At 50.7% G+C, this 18,600-nt stretch overlaps 1 protein-coding gene and 1 pseudogene across 2 annotated transcripts in view; one reads left to right on the top strand and one right to left on the bottom strand.

The window, feature by feature from the left end:
* Positions 1-1,839: 1,839 nt before the first annotated feature.
* GLP1R (glucagon like peptide 1 receptor) overlaps positions 1,840-18,600 on the bottom strand; it is a gene marked incomplete at both ends in the record, with an annotated part of 33,377 nt that continues 16,616 nt past the window's right edge. The window contains 8 exons of the mRNA XM_084257545.1: positions 1,840-1,977; positions 6,293-6,334; positions 7,208-7,346; positions 7,655-7,743; positions 7,877-7,946; positions 8,780-8,840; positions 14,692-14,851; positions 15,366-15,519. Of these exons, the coding sequence (XP_084113671.1) occupies positions 1,840-1,977; positions 6,293-6,334; positions 7,208-7,346; positions 7,655-7,743; positions 7,877-7,946; positions 8,780-8,840; positions 14,692-14,851; positions 15,366-15,519 (853 nt within the window). The remainder of the gene's footprint in view (positions 1,978-6,292; positions 6,335-7,207; positions 7,347-7,654; positions 7,744-7,876; positions 7,947-8,779; positions 8,841-14,691; positions 14,852-15,365; positions 15,520-18,600) is intronic.
* On the top strand, positions 9,550-10,783 carry LOC311167605 (non-histone chromosomal protein HMG-17-like; annotated as a pseudogene). Its single transcript has 2 exons — positions 9,550-9,665; positions 10,483-10,783. The product of its transcript is annotated as a non-histone chromosomal protein HMG-17-like (transcript).

An 18,600-nucleotide genomic window follows, 5' to 3' on the forward strand; every position in this document is an offset into this window, starting at 1 on the left:
GAGCCTCCCCACTGCCAAGAGAAAGTCAAGTTACCTCCTGGTAACTCTGCCCTTTTTCTTATTCTGGGGGCCAGGGGTGAGGGGTGAGGTTGGAGGGGTGAGTTTGGAGGGATGAGGTTAGAGGACTCCAACTCTCTACATTTTCCCAGTCAAGGAGGCCATCTGTACAATTCTCTTCTCTAGCCTGAGGTCCAACTTCCCTATTAACATACACACAACACTTCACTGAACCTGAAGTATAAGAAATTTTCTGCTTGATGTATTTTATATCCCATTATTATCTCTCCTGCATAACACATGCCTCTCTTAGGGGCACAGGAGAATGTATCTGGCGGAAGCCTCTGGGGGAAGGCAACCAATCACTTACAAAAGAGTAGGGAGAGACTCAACTCATAAAAGAAATCACCCAAAGCCTTTCCCACTGCCTTCCCAGGAGGCCCAGATTCCAGAGTTCTCTCATGCCCAGAAACTTCCTCTGCATCTATGATCTCAGCTGCCAGCCTCCTTGGGATGGGTAATCCCCTTTAGTCTGGGTCTCTGCAGCACTGCTATGTGTCTGCTTTCTTACTGTGTCTGCAGCAGGATTGATGGGTTTGCCTCAACTATCCTCTCTGCTGCTCATTCTTTATGAGATAGGACTGAAGCAAGGCAAACACTAATTAGCTCAAAAATCAATTACTACTTCACTCCCCCAAACAACATCACAACCACCACAATGATTTAGTTCTTATTTCAGCAGGTGTGAGAAATCAGAATTGCACATTTACACAGATTGTTCACAGCAATAAAATGAAAAACGAATAAAGCACATATAAAGCTCCCTGGTTGGAAAATTTCTCCCTGGTGACAATGGGAGTGGATGGTTTCCCCGGAAGCATTTTTCTTGGTCACATCCCCTAATGATAGAGGGTGCACCAAACTCCCATGTATGATACATAGTCCTCTCACAAATAAAAAGTATTTCTGTGGAGAGGTAGAGGCAATCTCTTTCAGTCCCCTGGGTCCCCAAAAGTGGAGGTAATCTACACCCTCTGTGTGAACATCCCCAAAGTTCCCTAGGTGAACCCCAGAACCTTGAGCATCTTTAGATACCCAGGGTCAGATCATCAGTGGTGGGCCTGCCTTGGCTCCCTGGGCCTGGTGGAAACAGGCACCAAAGTAACTCAAAACACCAGGGGAGAAGCGGGTACCAGCAAAAGAAAGCTTCAGGCACCTTTCCAATGTTTATTCTCCACACCATCCACAGCCATGTCTAGAAATAGCTGCTGGTGGCCCAAACAAAGGCCCCAAAGAGAAATTGGGTGGAAAGACAAGGGAACAAGACGAGGGAGATAAGCAACCCAGACCTACGAACAGCTTCTGTTAGTGAGAAGCAGATAGGGGTAGTGACCCCAAACTGGAGGCAAGCACTTCTCACAACCCCCAAGCTGTGCCTCTGACCAGGATTTATCAGAGCCACCTCCTACTGCAAACCCTATGCCCACTAATAAGCCATTGACCTTGAGTTTGAATTTGGGCTGATTTGCTGCTCTGTCTGGGGGAACCCCAGGGGCCTTGTGGCTTAACGGGAAGAAATCCTCCTCATTTTAGCAGCAATCGTTTTTTCCTCTCCTCCAGCCACAGTGATCAAATTAGCAGGCTGCTTTTCCTCAGAGAAAATGTGTCCACAGGTCCCAGGAGGCACTGCCCATTTGCCTGTCTGATGGGTTTGGGAAAGGAAACCAGGGATGTATGTGTGCACGTGTAACCCCCCCCTTCCTCTGTCCCCAGGAAGGCCTGTCCCACCTGGGATGGCCACCCAGCCAGCACGAGGCCACAGGGAGGGCAGGTGCTGGAGCCCTAGCCGCAGGAGGCCTGGCAGGTGGCTGCATACACACTGCTGGTGGGACACTGGAGGGGCTTCATGCTGCTGTCCCTCTGGATGTGCAAGTGCTCCAGCCGCCAGCGCTCCCAGCTCTTCCGAAACTCCATCTGGACCTTCCATGGGAAAAGGAGGCAAACGAAAGCCATCATGCAAACCAACTGCCCACAGAATGGCCCCGTGATTGCATTAGCAGGAAAGGGAAAACATCCACTACATTATACTAAGAGACACAAGTCAAGGCCTCCAGGCGCCTAAATTAATATCCCAATAAAATTGTTTATTGTTGTCTCCTCAAGAGAGAGATGGGCTTGATGATCTAATTGATCTCTTCCATCTTTAAACTCTGTGACTCAGCTAAGTACCTTTTACGGTCCATCACGGTGCTGCTTAACAGAAGAGGGAGATGCAGGGAGATGGACATGGGAGAGAGAAGAAAAGGAGGAGACAATCTGACTTTAGAGCACACTCTCAGAATGCAGCCTGGACCACAAAAGGGAAACCCTCTCCTACACCAAACCCTTTTAATCTCCCTGAGGGCTCTCACCCTGGCCCAGCTCAGACAGGGAGGGAGAAGGAATAAGACTAAGACCAGCAGCAGTGGTGAGGAGGGGGCTGCAGGCAGGGGCTTCTCAGCCCAGAATTGAACGAATCCCATCCAGGAATGAGTCCCAACCCATGAGCCCAGCCCAGGTGAGCTGAGTCAAACTGAATCCCGCCTGGGCTGGCTTCAGGCCTCCCCATCAGGAAAAGTCTCAAAAGGGCTGAACTTTAGGGACCAGGTTGTTGCTGGGGGTGGAAAATGCAAACTCAAGCTATTTGATCAAGTTATTTGTCCCAGATGGGAGGGCCACCCAGCCAGCACGAGGCCACAGGGAGGGTGGGTGCTGGAGTGTTGAACCCAACACTTCGAGCCTGGGGGGTTCTGGTCCAGTGGAGGGGCTGATGGATTTTACACAGCTAGCCTGGAGGGGTCCACAGTGTCTCTTGGGAGCCTTTCCCTTACATTTGCTTCCAGACCTTCTCTGCTGTGTCCCATCGTTGTCCCCAGACCTCCCCACACAGAAAAGTCTAGGGCCTGGAATCTCCTCTCAGGCTCCAGCCACAGCAGGGCCAGCTGCCAGCGGCGGTAGCAGGCAGCAGCACGCTGCCAATGTCCCTGTGCAAACATCCCTCTCCTCCTCCTGCAGGCTGTCATCCATCTATCTAAGCCCAGGAAGATGCCTGGCATAGCTGCATGCCATCCCTTAAAAGAACTCTTCTGCACTGAGTGGAGCTGAGATGACCCAGAACCTGCCAGGATGGCCCCAGATCCCAGGCAGCGCCATAGAGTCCAGGCTGGGATGCCGGAGGGAGGCTGAGCTGACCCCACTATGACCAGCCAGCTCTGTGCCAGCTGGCTGCCCGGCTGAGCCTGTGGGGTGCGTGTGCTCACAGCCAGGATGGGAATACCCGAGGTCGAGGGGGGCCTCTACCTGTGTGGCAGCAGAGAGACCAGTCTTGCCTCACAGCCCTTAATTGGCGAGAGGGTGGAGAAAGATGATAAACTGAGGCACACCTGGGGAAGCCACCTCAGAGACTGAAGAGGCTTCATGAAAAACAGCAGGACCAGGATTTCTCTGCGTGCTGACACACATGTCCCCTCACACCCCCATCTCCCTCAGCACTTTTCTGGAACCTCTGTTCTTTATGCCCAGAATTTTCCATAGAAAATTTCAGTTAATGTTCGTAACGACCCTGTGCAGCAGCTCCTGTTATTATTTCCTGATTAATGACGAGGAAGCATTTCTCATCCAGGTCTTGAACCTTATCTGAGCTGACTCCTGCCATTGGCGTCCAGCCTTTCATGACTGTTTGGGTCACGCTTGTTTCTGGCGGTATCTCCGCCCCACTCGGCTGGGTGCCTGGATATCTTCCTCATGCAGTTTCTCTGAGCCTCACACAGGGCCCAGCAGGCAGCAGGTACTCTACGTGTGTTTTTAAATGAGCCAAACAGTGAGCTGACACTGGCTTCTGAGACTGAGTCCTTACACCAAACCAACAAAGTATTCTGGGGACGATGCGCTCCTTCATACACCAAGTTCACTTGCCTTTGCCTCCCATGTCTTCTCTGGCAGGCACCAGGCCAGGCTCTGGGATTTGGATGAATTGGTAAAGCTCACTCATTTCCTTTTACACTTGGGGAGAGACAAAGGGACCGCTCTGGGTCACACAGCTGGTCGTGGCAGAACCCACACCAGCACACAGACTCTCAAGAGCTGCATGAGAGGACAGTAGCCAGTCTAGGCCTTTTCTCCTGTGTGCACTGCCCCTCCATCCAGCCCTCCCCCTGCACCAGTGCTGACACTGCCAACCAGGCAGAACTAGTGTCCAGGGCATCTTTTTTCCTTGGGTCACAAGCACCTGGTATTGCCATGGCAATTCCAGGACTAGAGAACAGCTCTTGTGGATGGAGGCCTCAGCCCAGGAGCTACATGTGTCTTGTGGCCCAGTGATGGTGACATGTTCGTCCTTGTGTGTGGAGAAGCCAATGCACAAGGCATCACATCCTGGGAAGTTTTAAAGGAGCTGTGTGGTGCACTTAAACTAGGTAAGTTCCCAGATCTGCCACTACCACCACTCCTCTGCTCGGTCTCTGCTGAACGCCAGACAGAAGCCTAGGGAAGCCCGGAGGGAGAGATCAGTCAGGGATCTGATGATTCAGGGTCAGTTATTTTCCAGGAGCAGAGTGAGGGGAGGTGCCGATCCCCCACTTCTGCAAAGCTAGGCAAATCTTTCAAGGGCAGGTGAGTGAGGAGGTGATGGGGTGGCTGGGCTTGGAAGAATGCAATCAGAAGAGGAGATTGAGCCCGGGTCTAGGGAAGACTCACAGAAGTGGCAGGGAAGACATGCACCCTCACATATCAGTGGTGGGGGACATGGTGAGTGTGCTGCATGGCTTTGGGGAAAGAGGAAGAAGTAGAAACAGGGGCTGAAGGATAAGACGGTGAGAAGATGTAGTAGGGAGCCTTAAAATCTCTTCACCAGTCTCTGTCCCCTGGCCACACGGGGATACCTGCCACCCACCTCTGTCTCCTGGAAAATAAAACAGTAGAGCTGAGGACCAGGTAGCACATCATGCCTTTGGCTAAGAACAATGCCTAAAAGTAACACCAGCCTGCAGAGATATTATTTATGAGCACTTGGATGGGGAGGGTGAGAACCAGGACCAGGCGGAGAAGGAGGCCCCTCTGAGTGTGGCCTTCACCTGCCTTCCTTCCTTCCTTCCCTGGCCCACCTCAAGCTGAGCCTGGTGGACCCACTAGACCTGCCCATGGGAATAGCCAGAACCCATTTATGGGCACCACCCATTGCCATGTGCTGCCTCCACCCAGCCACCCTGAGACACCAGTTGGGACCCTCTCTTGGCCTATTAGTTCTACCACCTTCTAGCTGTTGAACTGAGGGTTACTCACTTCAATTTGCTGAGTCTTAATCTTCTCATCTGTAAAACGGTAATAAATCTGCTAATAGGATTTTGATTTAACAAAAACACATGAGTATCTTACAGTCAGCTCTCAGAAAATGTTATTTCCCTCCCTTTTAGAGATGGGAAGTCTTCACATTACTGCCTCCATTTTTAGATGAAGAACTGATGTTTGGAGTGGGCATGTGACGTGTCCAATGGACTCACATTCCGTCTTTGAGCCATTGAATGGCTCCCTGAGGCACTGAGGCCCTCACCCACCACTCTCTGGTGCCCCTCACCCACAGCAAAAGGCAACTCTGTATTAATGCACTGGCTCTAAGCTGCCTGAGCTCTGGGACCTCAGACTCAGTGACACAAAAGTGGCCCAGAGACTGCCAGGTATTTGAGGAGCCTGAACGCAGCCCCACTGAGGCAAACTCTTACCTGGGCATGAGTTAACACAGTTCTCATTTTTCCCCAGTCTGGGGTTTAGGGGGTTACCTACACTCTCTTCCCTGCTGGGGGTTAACCCTCTTGTGGTTACTTCCCACAAGCCCTAGTGCTGCCTCTAAGACTATGCTTTGATTTCCCCTCTGGAAGGATTTAGGTGGAGGAGATGCTCTGGCATTTATGACACCTAGTCAGGGCCCAATGCCCAGGCACCCATAGCTGAGGAGCTCAGAGGGGGTGTGTGTGATGAATCACCTTATAACACTCACCGCCAGGATCTCCATTCCATGAGCTGGGTCTTTCCCAAACTCACATACCTTTAGGGTATGCCTGATTTTGTGTGTGTGTGTGTGTGAGAGAGAGAGAGACCATGATAGAAAACGATACATGGACAAGGTACCTCCTCAACTCTAGTGCCTCATTGGGGTGAGAGGAGGTTTCAGCTGAAAAGGCTGAGGGGAGTCCCCTTTGCATAACTCACAGCAGCCCATGGAAGAGGCCACCAGGGTCCAACGTCCAGCCTCAGGCCTTACCTCATTGTTGACAAAGCAGTACAAGATGGCCACCATCAGCCCCTAGAAACAAAGTCATATGAGCAGAGAGGAAGCAGGAAGGAGGAGACCAGCTGGCAGGCCCAGGTCAGCCCCAATATCCTCCTCAGATGGGGCAACCCAGGCAGACCTGGAGGTGGGGGTCCTGGGTTCCTTCTTTCCCTTTGGGAAGAACAAGGGGTTCCCTTGCTCAGAAGCTCTTCAAGAACCCTCTCCTTGAGGGGGTGGAGCCCAAACAGTACATCATCTCTGCTCCTGGGGCCTTCCCCACCCATTCCTCATCTGTTCACTCAGGAGCCCTGGTGCTATGTGGGGGAGCGCAAGTGCATATGTGTTTAAGTGTGTCCATGCATGTAAGTGCACATGTTTGTGGCAGTGCCATATCCTTCCGAAGGCACTGGGGCCAATTTCTTATATCTCTACACCCTCGCTGACGCGCATGCTTCCTTAGTGCATCGAATGCTGGTAGAGAAAACCAATTTTTGCCTTTAGAAACCATGTGCCCCGGCAGATATCTTTTAGCATCTGGAAGCCTCAGTTTCCTCCTCTGTAAAGTGGGGAGAATCCTGCATACCCCTTGGCATTCTGTGAGGATCAGATGCGCAATGTTGTAAAGTACCTAGTAGGGTGCCCACCACCTGCCACCCAGGGGCTAGGAGCACCTGTGACAGCAGACTGGGGGTCCAGGGCTCCATCAGGAAGGCTTCCTGCCCACCACGCTGCCAGAGAGCCTCACCTAGGTCTGGTGTGGGGCAGCGGGGGATTCTAGCTCTGGCTCTGCTTTGGGTAAGGAGCACGTCCCCACGGGCCTCAGCCTGCCCATTGGCACGATGCAGGTTCGTCCCAGCCCCACCTCCACTTGGGACTTCACAAAGAAGGTCCCAACTGGGAGGTCACCTGGAAGGAGGTAAAGGAGAGCTCCGTGAACAGCTTGATGAAGCGCAGCGTCCCCCGGGCGTGCTCGTCCATCACGAAGGCAAAGATGACCTCATGGGTCCCCAGCAGGGGGATGAGCGTCAGCGTGGACTTGGCAAGTCTGGCGGGGTGGTGTGAAGATGTCATTCCACCCCTCTCCAGTGACCCTTGTCTCCTTTCTGTGCCCCCCGCCCCTACCAAGGTCTGGGTTAGGGGTACCCTCCTACCCCTACTCCCCAGGGACAGGCTCTCTAGAGGGGACAGGCTGTCCAGGTACCTCAAAGCGTAGGGGCTGCCCAAGTATAAGGGTGAGGGCATGGCCTGGGTGGGAGAAAATCACATAGGGTTCCAAGCTCAGCACCCCAGGATCTCTGCTATGCAAGAAGGAAGGGCTATGGCCCCCCCGCAAAGCCAGCTCAGTCACACCACCTGCATTTGATGTCCGTCTTGCACATGAGATTGGCTTTCAGTTTGGACACCACAATGCAGATGACCCGGATGAAGATGAGGAAGTTCACCTGCAGGGCATATGGGAGGGTAGCTGGGGGTACTCTCAAGATGCTCACTTTCCCCCAGTCCTTCCCTGGGCATCACCCCAGCCCCACCATGACTCCCTTCTGCCCTTGCTCCCCCACACATACCATCACTCACCCCAATAGCAAAGAGAATGGGCAGTCGAATAATAAGCCAGTAATTCATGTTTGAGTTCCTGGTCCAGCAGCTGGGGAGGAGAGAGAGACTCACACAGGCACCTCACAGGGCACACAGAGACCCCCAAATCACAGCTCAGGCACAGGGGCACACGAATACACATGGGCATACCAAGTGACACACAGAGCCACACAACATGCCACCAGGAGCCACGCAGCAAGCAACAACCAGTCCACAGACTCACACAGAGCACACCCGCATGTGCACACACACTCAGAAATACTTGTTCCTAAATACGTAGTCACACTGTGGTCACACACAGATACACACGACACACCACCCTTCATAGACCCATGACCACAATCAGGTCTGTACCCAACAGGAACACAAAATAACAAAAACATTTCACCCTGTTAACACAGAAACTCCTGCACAGAGCTGCAAGTCCACACAGACGCAGCACCCCTGATGGTCACACGACCCCAGGGAAGGAGGGGATTAGAGAACTAAATTTGTGGGCAGCAGCCCTCCTGCCCGCCTGTGACTAAGCAGATGTGTCTCATCACCAGCCTCCCCTTGCAAAGCCGCAGAGGCGGCTCTCCTCCCTAGGCTGCCCGCCTGGGACTCTCAGGCCTCTCTTTTAGCAAAACTGTCCCTTCCACGGCAGCTCTTTCTGCCCGCTTGTGTCTGTGCAAGCATCCCTGCCTTCCCTTTCCTTTTTTAAAAAACCTGCCCTTTCGATATAGATATATAATATAAATATATTAAATAAATAAATAAATAAATACATTAATTTGTAAATGAAGCTCCTGGTCCCTCAGTTTAACCCCCCAACAATTCCAGAGAATCCCACGGGTTTGAAGGGGATTTTGGGTGCACCCACCCCTGCAGCAGGACACTCACCCCTCATCCTCAAAGAGGTACTTGACAATGCCCCAGGGGACAACAAACAGCAGGGGGACACCTAGGAGGAGAGAGGGAAAGAGACAGAGGGGAGAGGGGATGGCAGGCTTGAGCAACCGCCAAGCATGCACACCTGACGCCTCTCCTGACCCAGGGTCTGGCCCACCTCCAGCCCTTCCCCTGACCTGGCCCCAAACCGCACTTTCTAGCAGGGCTGGAGCTAGGCTGGCCTGGGTGCGTGTGAGAATGGAGGCAGCAGTCCCTCCCAACCACCACACTGGGGCTGAGTTAGTCTTCACCAGTCTGCCCCTCCCATGGCCAGTCACACTGTCAGAGCTGGCCACCAGGGTCCTGGCTGAGCCCTGAAGACATAGCCACCCAAGAAGCAGAGGGAGAGGGCGGGGAGGGAGAGGACATGCTGGATGAGGTGGGAACAGTTCAAAGCTCTGATGCCCTTCACCCCCTGCCTCAGGCCACATGCCCAGTTCAGCCAACTTCTTCAGGCACTAGAAACCCCCTCCAGTCAGCTGTTAACTGACCCCCTGCACCTACAGGTCGCTGGATGAAAACAGGAGCCCTATCTTTACTGCCATCAGCCCAGGGAACTGTGTGCTGGCCCCATAACAATGGCCAGCACACTTTCCACTTGGCTGAGACCTGACTGGGCTGCAGGCAGCCTCTGGGATGGTCTCCAACCCTTGCCCTGAGGGACAGCAGTGGCCGTGTCCTGCGGGCACTTGCATAGCCTAAGGAGAGGCCCTGGTCAAGGAATGGAGACTCCAGCCAACAGGCAGCAAGGACCAGAGCTTCTTGCCAACAACCTCATGAGTGAGCTGGGAAGTGGATTCTCCAGCCTCAGTGAGGCCCGAGGTGAGAGCCACCCTGGGTGACTGCTTGATTGCCTCTCTGTCAGAGACCTGTTTCAGTAGCTAAATTGGACCATTCCTGACCTTAAAAATGGAGAGATAATAACTGCTTGTTGTTTTAAGCAGCTAAGGAGTGGGGTCATTTGTTAGGAAGAGATCACTGATACAACTGGTTTCCAGTACCTAAGGGAATAGGGAGACTCATTCATTTTCAGAGCCTCAGTGCCCAGCTCACCTGAGAGCTCAGTAAGTGTCTGTTGATTTCAGATCAGATTATCCATCTTCACATGACAGATGGAGATGGATCAGGAGCTCAGGAGGGTACAGGAGGGACTAGCAGCAGGGCTGAATCCCACACCCATGCTGGCACTGTCAGTGGCTTTCTGCACCAACTCTCTGCCTGCCTGTCTCTATCCGTGCCTCCCTCAGAGACGCAGATGGGCAAAGACATGCATCCTAAGGCAAGGCATTGAGGGGAGGGGGCAGGTGTAAGCACGTGTGGCTTTAGGGCATCTCCCCCAGGAGCACACTTCCAAGGCAGAACCACTTCTGGGCCTTTCCTATCACCAACGTGAATGTCCTCACTCATAGATGTCTGCTCAGCATTTGGAGCAGTTGCTACACTTGGCTGGGTGCCTACTGGTGCAGACGGGGATGGAGGAGGCAGAGCAGCTCACAGAATAGCAGTAGGCCTTCATGAGATTGGACAATGATGAATGGCCTCCCAGGACACAATTTGGGGCACAATATGAAAATGCTCAGTAGAGGAGCAGGGTGAAGAAGAGGTGAGAATGACTCCCCTGGACTGACCAAAGCCCCTTGGCCCCTGTACCCAAGGGGCCACACCTTTGTCCCTGCCATCACCACCACGCTTAGGAGAAAGGCCGGAGGGGAGGCTACAGGAGATAAGGCCCAAGTGAAAGACGGACCCCAGAGAAGATTCCCAAGGTTATCTGCTAAATTTGCTCTTCCAAAGCCGGAGCCCAAGACTAGAAAGGCCCCTGTGAAGAAGTAGGAGAAGGCACCCCCAAAAAAGGGTAAAGCTGACGCTGGTAAGGATGGGCACAACCCTGCAGAAAAGGGAGGTGCCCAAACAGACCAGGCACAGAAAGCTGCAGGTGCTGGAGATGCCAAATGAAGCATGTGCAATTTTGAGAAACCACTTCTGGTGACTGTACAGCTTGAAATACTAGTTTTCATCCAGTTTTATAAAAATGCAGAATTTTGTTTTACTTTTTTTTTTTAAGCTGTGTTGTTACCTCACAGAACACTTTTTAGGGAAGGGATATGCCATTAATAAAATGTCTCCGAAGTAGGATTGCTGCCCGGAAGAGAACACTTTCCCTTCTCATCTTCCTCGTGGTTCCCTTGAGGGATTCCTTGATGTTGACACACATTAGCCACCGTGGCACCAATGCCTTGTGGTGCGGAAAAACTAGAACTCATTTTTTTATGTCCTTTTCTCTCTTTGCCTTCAGCATAGCCTCGACTCCCTGAAGCATAGAGAGACCTGTTGAGACCTGACTACAAAAAGTAGTTATCAGGTGGGCCTCCCTGGTGGCGCAAGGGGTTAAGCACCATACTATGAAGCAATCCGCAGCCCCTGCGGCACGAGTTCGATCCCCGCAGCCAGCCCGGGAGCTACCCACATGGCGCAGCAGACCTTTCCTGGCTCGTCCACTGCTTCCCTCAGCAGTGTGCTTTGGTCAGTCTGCCTTTTCTGTTCCCTGCTCTGTCTCTGGTGAGTCCTCTCACCCCCCACACCTCTGGCCTATACCCTAGCTCTTGTATGCATAAATAAAATAAATCTTTAATAAAAAAGGTAGCTATCAGGATGCCAGGCTGTCTGGACTGGCCCGTGTCATCATCGAGATGGTATCCCTCAAAAGAGCAGTGGCTCCCTTTTTATGTTGTGGATCTTCAGATTGATAAATCTGCCGTTTTCATTTCATTTCCTGAAAGCCAGGGTTGGCTGGGAAAAGTTGTCAAACAGCAAGCTAAATGTGAAATGTCAACCCTCACGCTAATCTTTCCCTGTTCAGAGCATCAAATGGAGACTTCATTGGGTTAGATAGTGGCTTTCTGATTTGGGCAGTCCATTGAAGAGGGGAGTTTGAAAGTTGCTGTATACTATTCATGACTGCCCACATCCTGCCTGAAATGCCAAGATGATTTATGAAAAGTATCTTTAGTAAAGTATCTTTAGTAAAGTTAGATACATTCTGTTCTGTAGAACAGAATGGATGATTAGATGGATAAATGCACGAATGAATGATGAAGGAGTCACTATATCAGTGAGAGAGGGAAAGCTCTCCAGGCAAGAGCACACCAATTCCCTGGGCCACACACATAGGGGGCCTCCTTCCTGGGCTTCCCCAGACACCCGCTGTCCTTTTTCTCCGAGGCCCACTCCAGGACTGGGGGGCTCACGCATTATCAGCCAGACCGGGTGAGCTTCATTCATCAGAACTCCTTCACAGAGTTGTTTGAAAAGCACAGGCACAGCTCTGCTGTCTACACACATTATACATTTCCTACTTGGTTTCATCTTTCTCCCATTTAGAAAATGAACAAGACAGGCTGAAGATAAAGCTCGAATTAAGACACACGGAACTGGCTCTGCGAGTGAAATTCCCTCCTCCATCACCTGCCTCCCTTCTGTTAGCTCCCTGCAGTTTATTATGAGGCCCCTGGCAGCGAGACCACAGCAAAGGCTCATGTGAATTTGGGGGACTCCCCCAAGTGTGTTGGGGTCCCAATTTTATTTTATTTTATTTATTTTTTATTTTTTAGATTATTTTTTATTTATACAACAGCTGGGTACAGACCAAAGGTGCGGAGGTGAGAGAATTCACAAGAGACAGAGCGGGGAGCAGAACAGGCAGACAGACAGAAGTACACTGCTGAGGGGAGCAACAGGTGAGGCAGGAGAGGTCTGCCGCACCATGTGGGAATCTCCCTGGCTGACCGGGAATCGAATCCGTGCTGCAGAGGCTGCGGACTGCTTCACCGGGGAGGCCCGCAGTGGGGGTGGGGTCCTAATTTTAATTTCTCTGGTCGTACAGGAGGCTGAAAGTTGTTTTCCCAAGCATTTTGACTTGCTCTAGGCCTCATAACAGAGCTCTTAGATTTCTAGAATCTCTCTCTGTCCTTCTGTCTTTGTCCCTCTACTCCTCTATGTATCTCCCCATCCTAATTCCTAAAGACACAGATGTTTCTAGTTGGAAATAGAGGTCTCCTATTTCTGTTCTTGAGCCCTCTCAGCCTCGGAGCCCTGAGCTGGGGTATGAGGAAGTGGGGAAGGACTGGCACCCCCTCCCCTAATTCTCATGCAGAGACCTCCAGGGCTCCATGTATCCCTACCAACCCCCCACCAACCATTTCTGCTCCTCTGCACACATCACACTGTCCCTTTGGTTGTTCCTGCCCTTGGATCGCCATGGTGACAGGCACTAACAGTGCTGATGCTATTTCCCAGAATGGATAGACACTGTCCCCCACCCTGAGGACAGCCTTCCCAGAGCTCCCCTCCATGGCTTGGCTCCACCCCCACCCATACTTAGCTGCAGGGCTCTCCAGCTGCCCTCTGCCTGTTAGACAGCCCTAATGGGATGAAGAGGACTGGGTGGGGAAGAAGTCTGAGCAGGGAGGAGATGGCCCTGGGAGAGGAGGGAGTCAGGGCGAGGGTAGGGAGCTGTGTGCAAAATCCAGGCCCACCTGCACAGCTTCAGTTCAGAGGACTGAAGAGACACTGCACAGGCCTGAGAAGTCTGCACAGCAGAGTCTGGGAGTCAGGAGGCCTGGCTGAGTGCTTGTTCTATCCACAAGGCCCTTCCATCTTAAGACACCAATAACTCCCCCTTGAGTTACTATACTGTGGTGTGGTTGTACAGAGCTACGGGGCCGAGGAACACCAGCAAAAATGAGTGCAGTGCAAGGACAGGTGAGAGAGAGGCTGAAAGGGCCTGACAGAGTACGGAATCAGGGCCTGGGCAACCTGAGGCAGCTTTCTGAGGAGGCAGGCTGGACCAGGAACACCTTACAAAGGCTCAGGGGCAGCAGCCTGTGGGAGGAAGGGATGACCAGGGAGGAAGGTGGCTGTGACTGAGAAGGGATGTCCTTGAGGTCAGTGGGCAGAGTGGCCAGAGCAGCCTGAGGCAGGCAAATGAAGGAATGAGAGGAGGGAATAAATGAATGGTCTGTTTAAGGTCGAGGATAGGGTCCTGTGGTGAGGAAAGGGGACACCCACAGATTAGGGAGGGTGAGGCCAGAGCCTGTTCTCTGGTTCCTTCCTGGGTGGACCCCACCAGAAGAAGAAGGGCAGGGGGTGGGAGGGCTGCCTGGGGTGTGTGTGGGGGGGTGTCCCAGCCCCTGCCCCATTCCATCTTTGTTCTTATCTTAATCCCACATGGCGAGAGGCAGAAGCACAATCAGAAATGTTCCAGCAAAAAAAAAGATACAATGGTTCTCGGCAAACTTTTTTGGCTAGAACATTTCCAGCTGGGCTCCAGGCATATCCACAGTCACCCTCTCTACTCAGCTGGCTCCCGGCCGACCCACCACTCATTTCTTCTCTGCTCCCCTCTCTTCCTCACCGTGTGACAGAGCCATAGCCCCTCAGTCCCACCCAAGGCCCAGGACTTTGCTTTTCCTCCGGGCCTTAACTACCCAGCCCCAGAGGCAGGGCTCCATCCCCCGAGACTCTTAGGAGCAGGGAGATTTGAGGTCAGTGTCGTGACTACCAATGGTGTGTGTGGTGTGTTTAGCCAGAGAGTGGAGGCTTGTGCTTCCATTAAGAGAAGAGGGTTTCACAAAGGAGAAGAGATTTGACCCCCTGCAGTGCCTTGACAGCCCTGTTGCAGGAGTCCTGTGTCCAGGAGGGGACTGCTCAGTGGCTCAGCTGCAGGCTCTGAGTCCCACATTGGGTTCCTGGGTGTAGCCTAAAGCAACAGTTTTAAGAGCGGTCTCCTCCCACCCCCCACCCCCCACCCCATGCCACAGGTCAGGGTGTGGGATGGAGGTGAGGTGAATGGTGGTGGGCCTTACCCCAGCCTATGCTCAGATAGAGCCTGAAGATGCGCTGCTCGGAGAAGACTGAGAAGGCCAGCAGCGTGTACAGGTACACGCCCTCCACCAGGAGCCAGTAGTAATTGGCTGCTACGCAGTACTGCATGAGCAGGAACACCAGGCGGCAGCCCAGAGAGTCCTGGGGGCAGAGGAAGGTCCCAGGGACCACAGCTCTGGTCCTGCCTCTCCTGCCCCTCCTCCCCTCCTGCCCCAGCTGCTATCCTGCCATGTGAAGGCAGGAGGAGGGAACTAATGCCTCCTGACCAGGGCCAGAGCTGAGAATGTGACGTGCTTGTTGGATCCTCACCAAACTGGCTGGAAAAACTATTACTTTCCTCAAGCAGGTGAAAAAACTGAGGCTCGGAGAAGTTAAATGTCTGGCCCCAAACTACACAGCAAGGAAGTGGCAGAACTGGGAATAAACCCAGAACTTTCTTCCAGATCACCCCCCTATTCAGACGGAGAACTCCGGAAGGGCAGGGGCAGTGTCTCCCTCCCTGGGAGGTGGGGGAAGCCCAGGATGCACTGCCTCTCCCATCAGTTGAGGGGCTCCGAGGCATGGGCAGCTCTTGCCTTTCTTTAGCCAGTGGGATGGGGCAGGCTGACCGCTACCGACCACCCATCCCTCCCCAGGCCCTTCGGGACACACATACCTGGTAGGAGAGGAGGCCGTCCCACTGGTGCTGCTGGGCAGCCGTGCTGTACATCCACTTGAGGGCCGCATCCTTGATGAAAACGGACAGAGCTCGAAGGATGAAGGATGCAAACAGGTTCAGGTGGATGTAGTTCCGTGTGCAGTGCAGATGTCTATGGGGGAGAGCAGGACACTTCCCTTGCGAGATGGCCAAGAGTTCTGCTTTACCACCTGCGGCCCTCAGGCTAATACATACCCCAGGCATGTTCTGAGACTACACCAGTGTCTTCCTTGCCCTGAGAATGCTCTTCTTCCCCATAGCCTTGAAAATCCTTCAGGTCTTGCCTTTCCATGAAGCCTTCAGCTGTGAAGCCACTGCTCCCAGCCCATCCCGGAATATCCTTCTCTCTGTGGCATCTTTTATATAAAGTCATGTGTAACCCAAGTGATTCGTGTTTGAGAAACACCCTTCCAAAAGAGGGCTTTGCTTTGCTCCTTGACCACAGGGCCCACACCTTATATGCCTCCAGGCTGTCTCATAGAGACATACTGGGGTTAAGCACATAGTAGGGATTTATAAAGTATTGCATAGAGTTTCGATAATCTTTCTTGTAAAAATGTGTAGCCAACAGAAAACATGAGAGTCTTTTTTAGCCTGATAAAGACAATTTACCCAAATCAAGAGCAAATATTCTGAGAAACTTTAGAAGCATTCCCTTTAAAATCAGGAACAGAATCAAGACCATCTAGCTATCAGGAGATGACATCACATCTCTTCAACATTGTACTACAGATCCCAGCCACCATAAGAAGACAAAAGAAAAAGAATTGCCACTATTTGTGGATGATAGACTATCTTCACAGAAAATCCAAGAGAATTTCCATCTGAATTATTAGAACTAACAACAAAGTTTAGCAAGGTTGTTAATATGTGTATTTCTAAGCAGCAGCAACAACTAAAAATTAAAAAAGAATTTTAATTCCTTTACAATATTTTTAATTGGCTACCTAGAAATCAACCTAACAGAAAGTGGGAAGTTTCTCTATTTATTATGAAGAGCATAATAAAACCTGCTTCAGGTCATTGAAGGAGATTTAAATTAATGGAAGATATGTCACATTCCTGGATAGAAAGACGTGCTATTCTCCACATTAACTGATAAGTTAAAATATAGTTATAAAAATTCCAACTGTTAGATTTTTTTAATGAAACTTTATAAAACCTATTAAGAGCTGAGGACCAAGAAAAGTCCAGATTTCCAAAGATCCATAAAGTAGGGGCAATTGCTATAAAAGAACCATGATTTTTAATGAATCTGTACTAGTTAAGGCACCAGGGCATTGGCAAAGGGAGAAATATTAGACCAATGGAAGAGAAATCAAGGACAGAAACCAGCCCAGCAGGACAGACTCTTGCTTCAAGGCAGAGTTAACACTACAAGCCAAGGGTGAGAAGGATGGGCGAGCAGCAAATGGTACTGAGGCAACTCACCTTTTGTATATATGAAAACATGAAATTAAATCTCTTATTTCCACTATAGACAAAAGTAAATTCCAGGTGGATCAAAGAACCCTAATGAAAGAACAAACCTAAGACCCTAAGATAAGATTTCTTAAGCAAGACCAGAAAGAAATTTTGTCTTTGAGAAAAATGGATAGTTTTTTAATCACGTTTTTATCAATTGATATCATTTATTGGTAAAATTAATATAATGAAATTAGATTCACTGATCTATTTCAGCCCATTAAGATTTAAAAAATCTGTACATAAATGGCACCATAAAGTATGAAAAACTAAGCCATGGACTAAGAGAGAGTATATCCTGGATTAGTGTCCAGATATATCAATATAATGAATGCCTAAAATAAAAAGAAAAACCCAAATGAGCCAATGAAATAGTAACCAAAGCGTATGAACAAGCAGAATATTCACAGCATAAAACATTAAAAAACGCTTCATGTCTCTAGGAATCAGGGATATGCAAATTAAAGCTACATAATAAGGTATTTCACACACTTCAGATTAGCAACAATTAAGACTGAAAATACTAAATATTCCTGAGGATGCGAAGCAAAGTGAACTTTCAGTGGTCAGAGGGCAAACTGGTAGGACCGCTTTGGAGAAGGATTTAACACCACCTAATAAATTTGCAAAAGCATGCAGTGCTGTTCAGAGAAGGCAAACGCCAGGAGGTATGTGCCCTTGGGGAACACACTGTTCATTGTAGCAAAGTTTACAGATAGGAGAAGGGAAAACTAAGAAACACCTCAAATGCTATGAATAGATAAGAGATAAATCAACTGTGATATATCATTCAATGGAGAGTGCAGAGAGAGTTAAAACCAAGTAGAACTAGCCACATCCACATGAATCTCATAAAAATACAACATTGGGCCAAAAATAACATTACAGAAGAACCTGCACAACATGCCACCAATAATAGGCAAAGCTCACACTCTGCGTATTTACAAGGACCTACACTTGTGGGGATTAGAAGCGATCCCCTCAGGGGCTCCCTCTGGTGAGAGGGGTGCAGGAAGGGTTACCCAGGAAGCAGAGGCTTTAGTTTGTAGCCTGGATGGTGAGTGCATAGGTGATCGCAGCTTGGCTACTACATTTTTGGATCTCGGGAGTACTTCAGAATGAAAGGGGAGGTATTTAGTGGGTGGGTGATTGTACTGAGCAGTGACTGGGGGCCAGCACTCAGCACAGGGGTCTGGGGGCTGGCCCGTGTCCTGAAGTCCCTGCCCTCAATCCCTCCAGTCTTTGAACCCAACTCCTCTGGCCCACTTTGGCCAAGCAGGGGAGTGCAAAGAAGCTGGGACTCTGGAAGGGACGGCTCACGTAGGTTAGACCTAAGGACAAGCTTTTCCACAGGGGCTGACAAGTTTCAAAGAGAGCAGACCTCTGAGCCCCTGACATCTTGCCTGATATCACAATGAATCTAGTTACACTGGAGAAGGTTTCTTATAATCTGACCATCTACTGCTGAAGCTTGGAGATACGCAAGAAGTGTGTGTACACACGTGTGTGTGTGTGGGGTGTGTGTGGTCCTTTTTCTCTTTTTTGCAGTGTTGTATGTACACATTTGCATGGCAGAGATTAGATAAAGTTGACTGTTGTATCCTGTTTTCAACCTCACAGTCTACATGGGCTCGTGGACTCTTTTTTTTTTTTCCGGTAAACTTCTGTAGCAATTAATCTTTTGTTTTTTTATTGCAAAAGTCAATATTTCACAGAAAAAAAAAAGAAT

Source organism: Talpa europaea (assembly GCF_964194135.1).
Source record: "Talpa europaea genome assembly, chromosome: 2".
Lineage (NCBI taxonomy): Eukaryota > Metazoa > Chordata > Mammalia > Eulipotyphla > Talpidae > Talpa > Talpa europaea.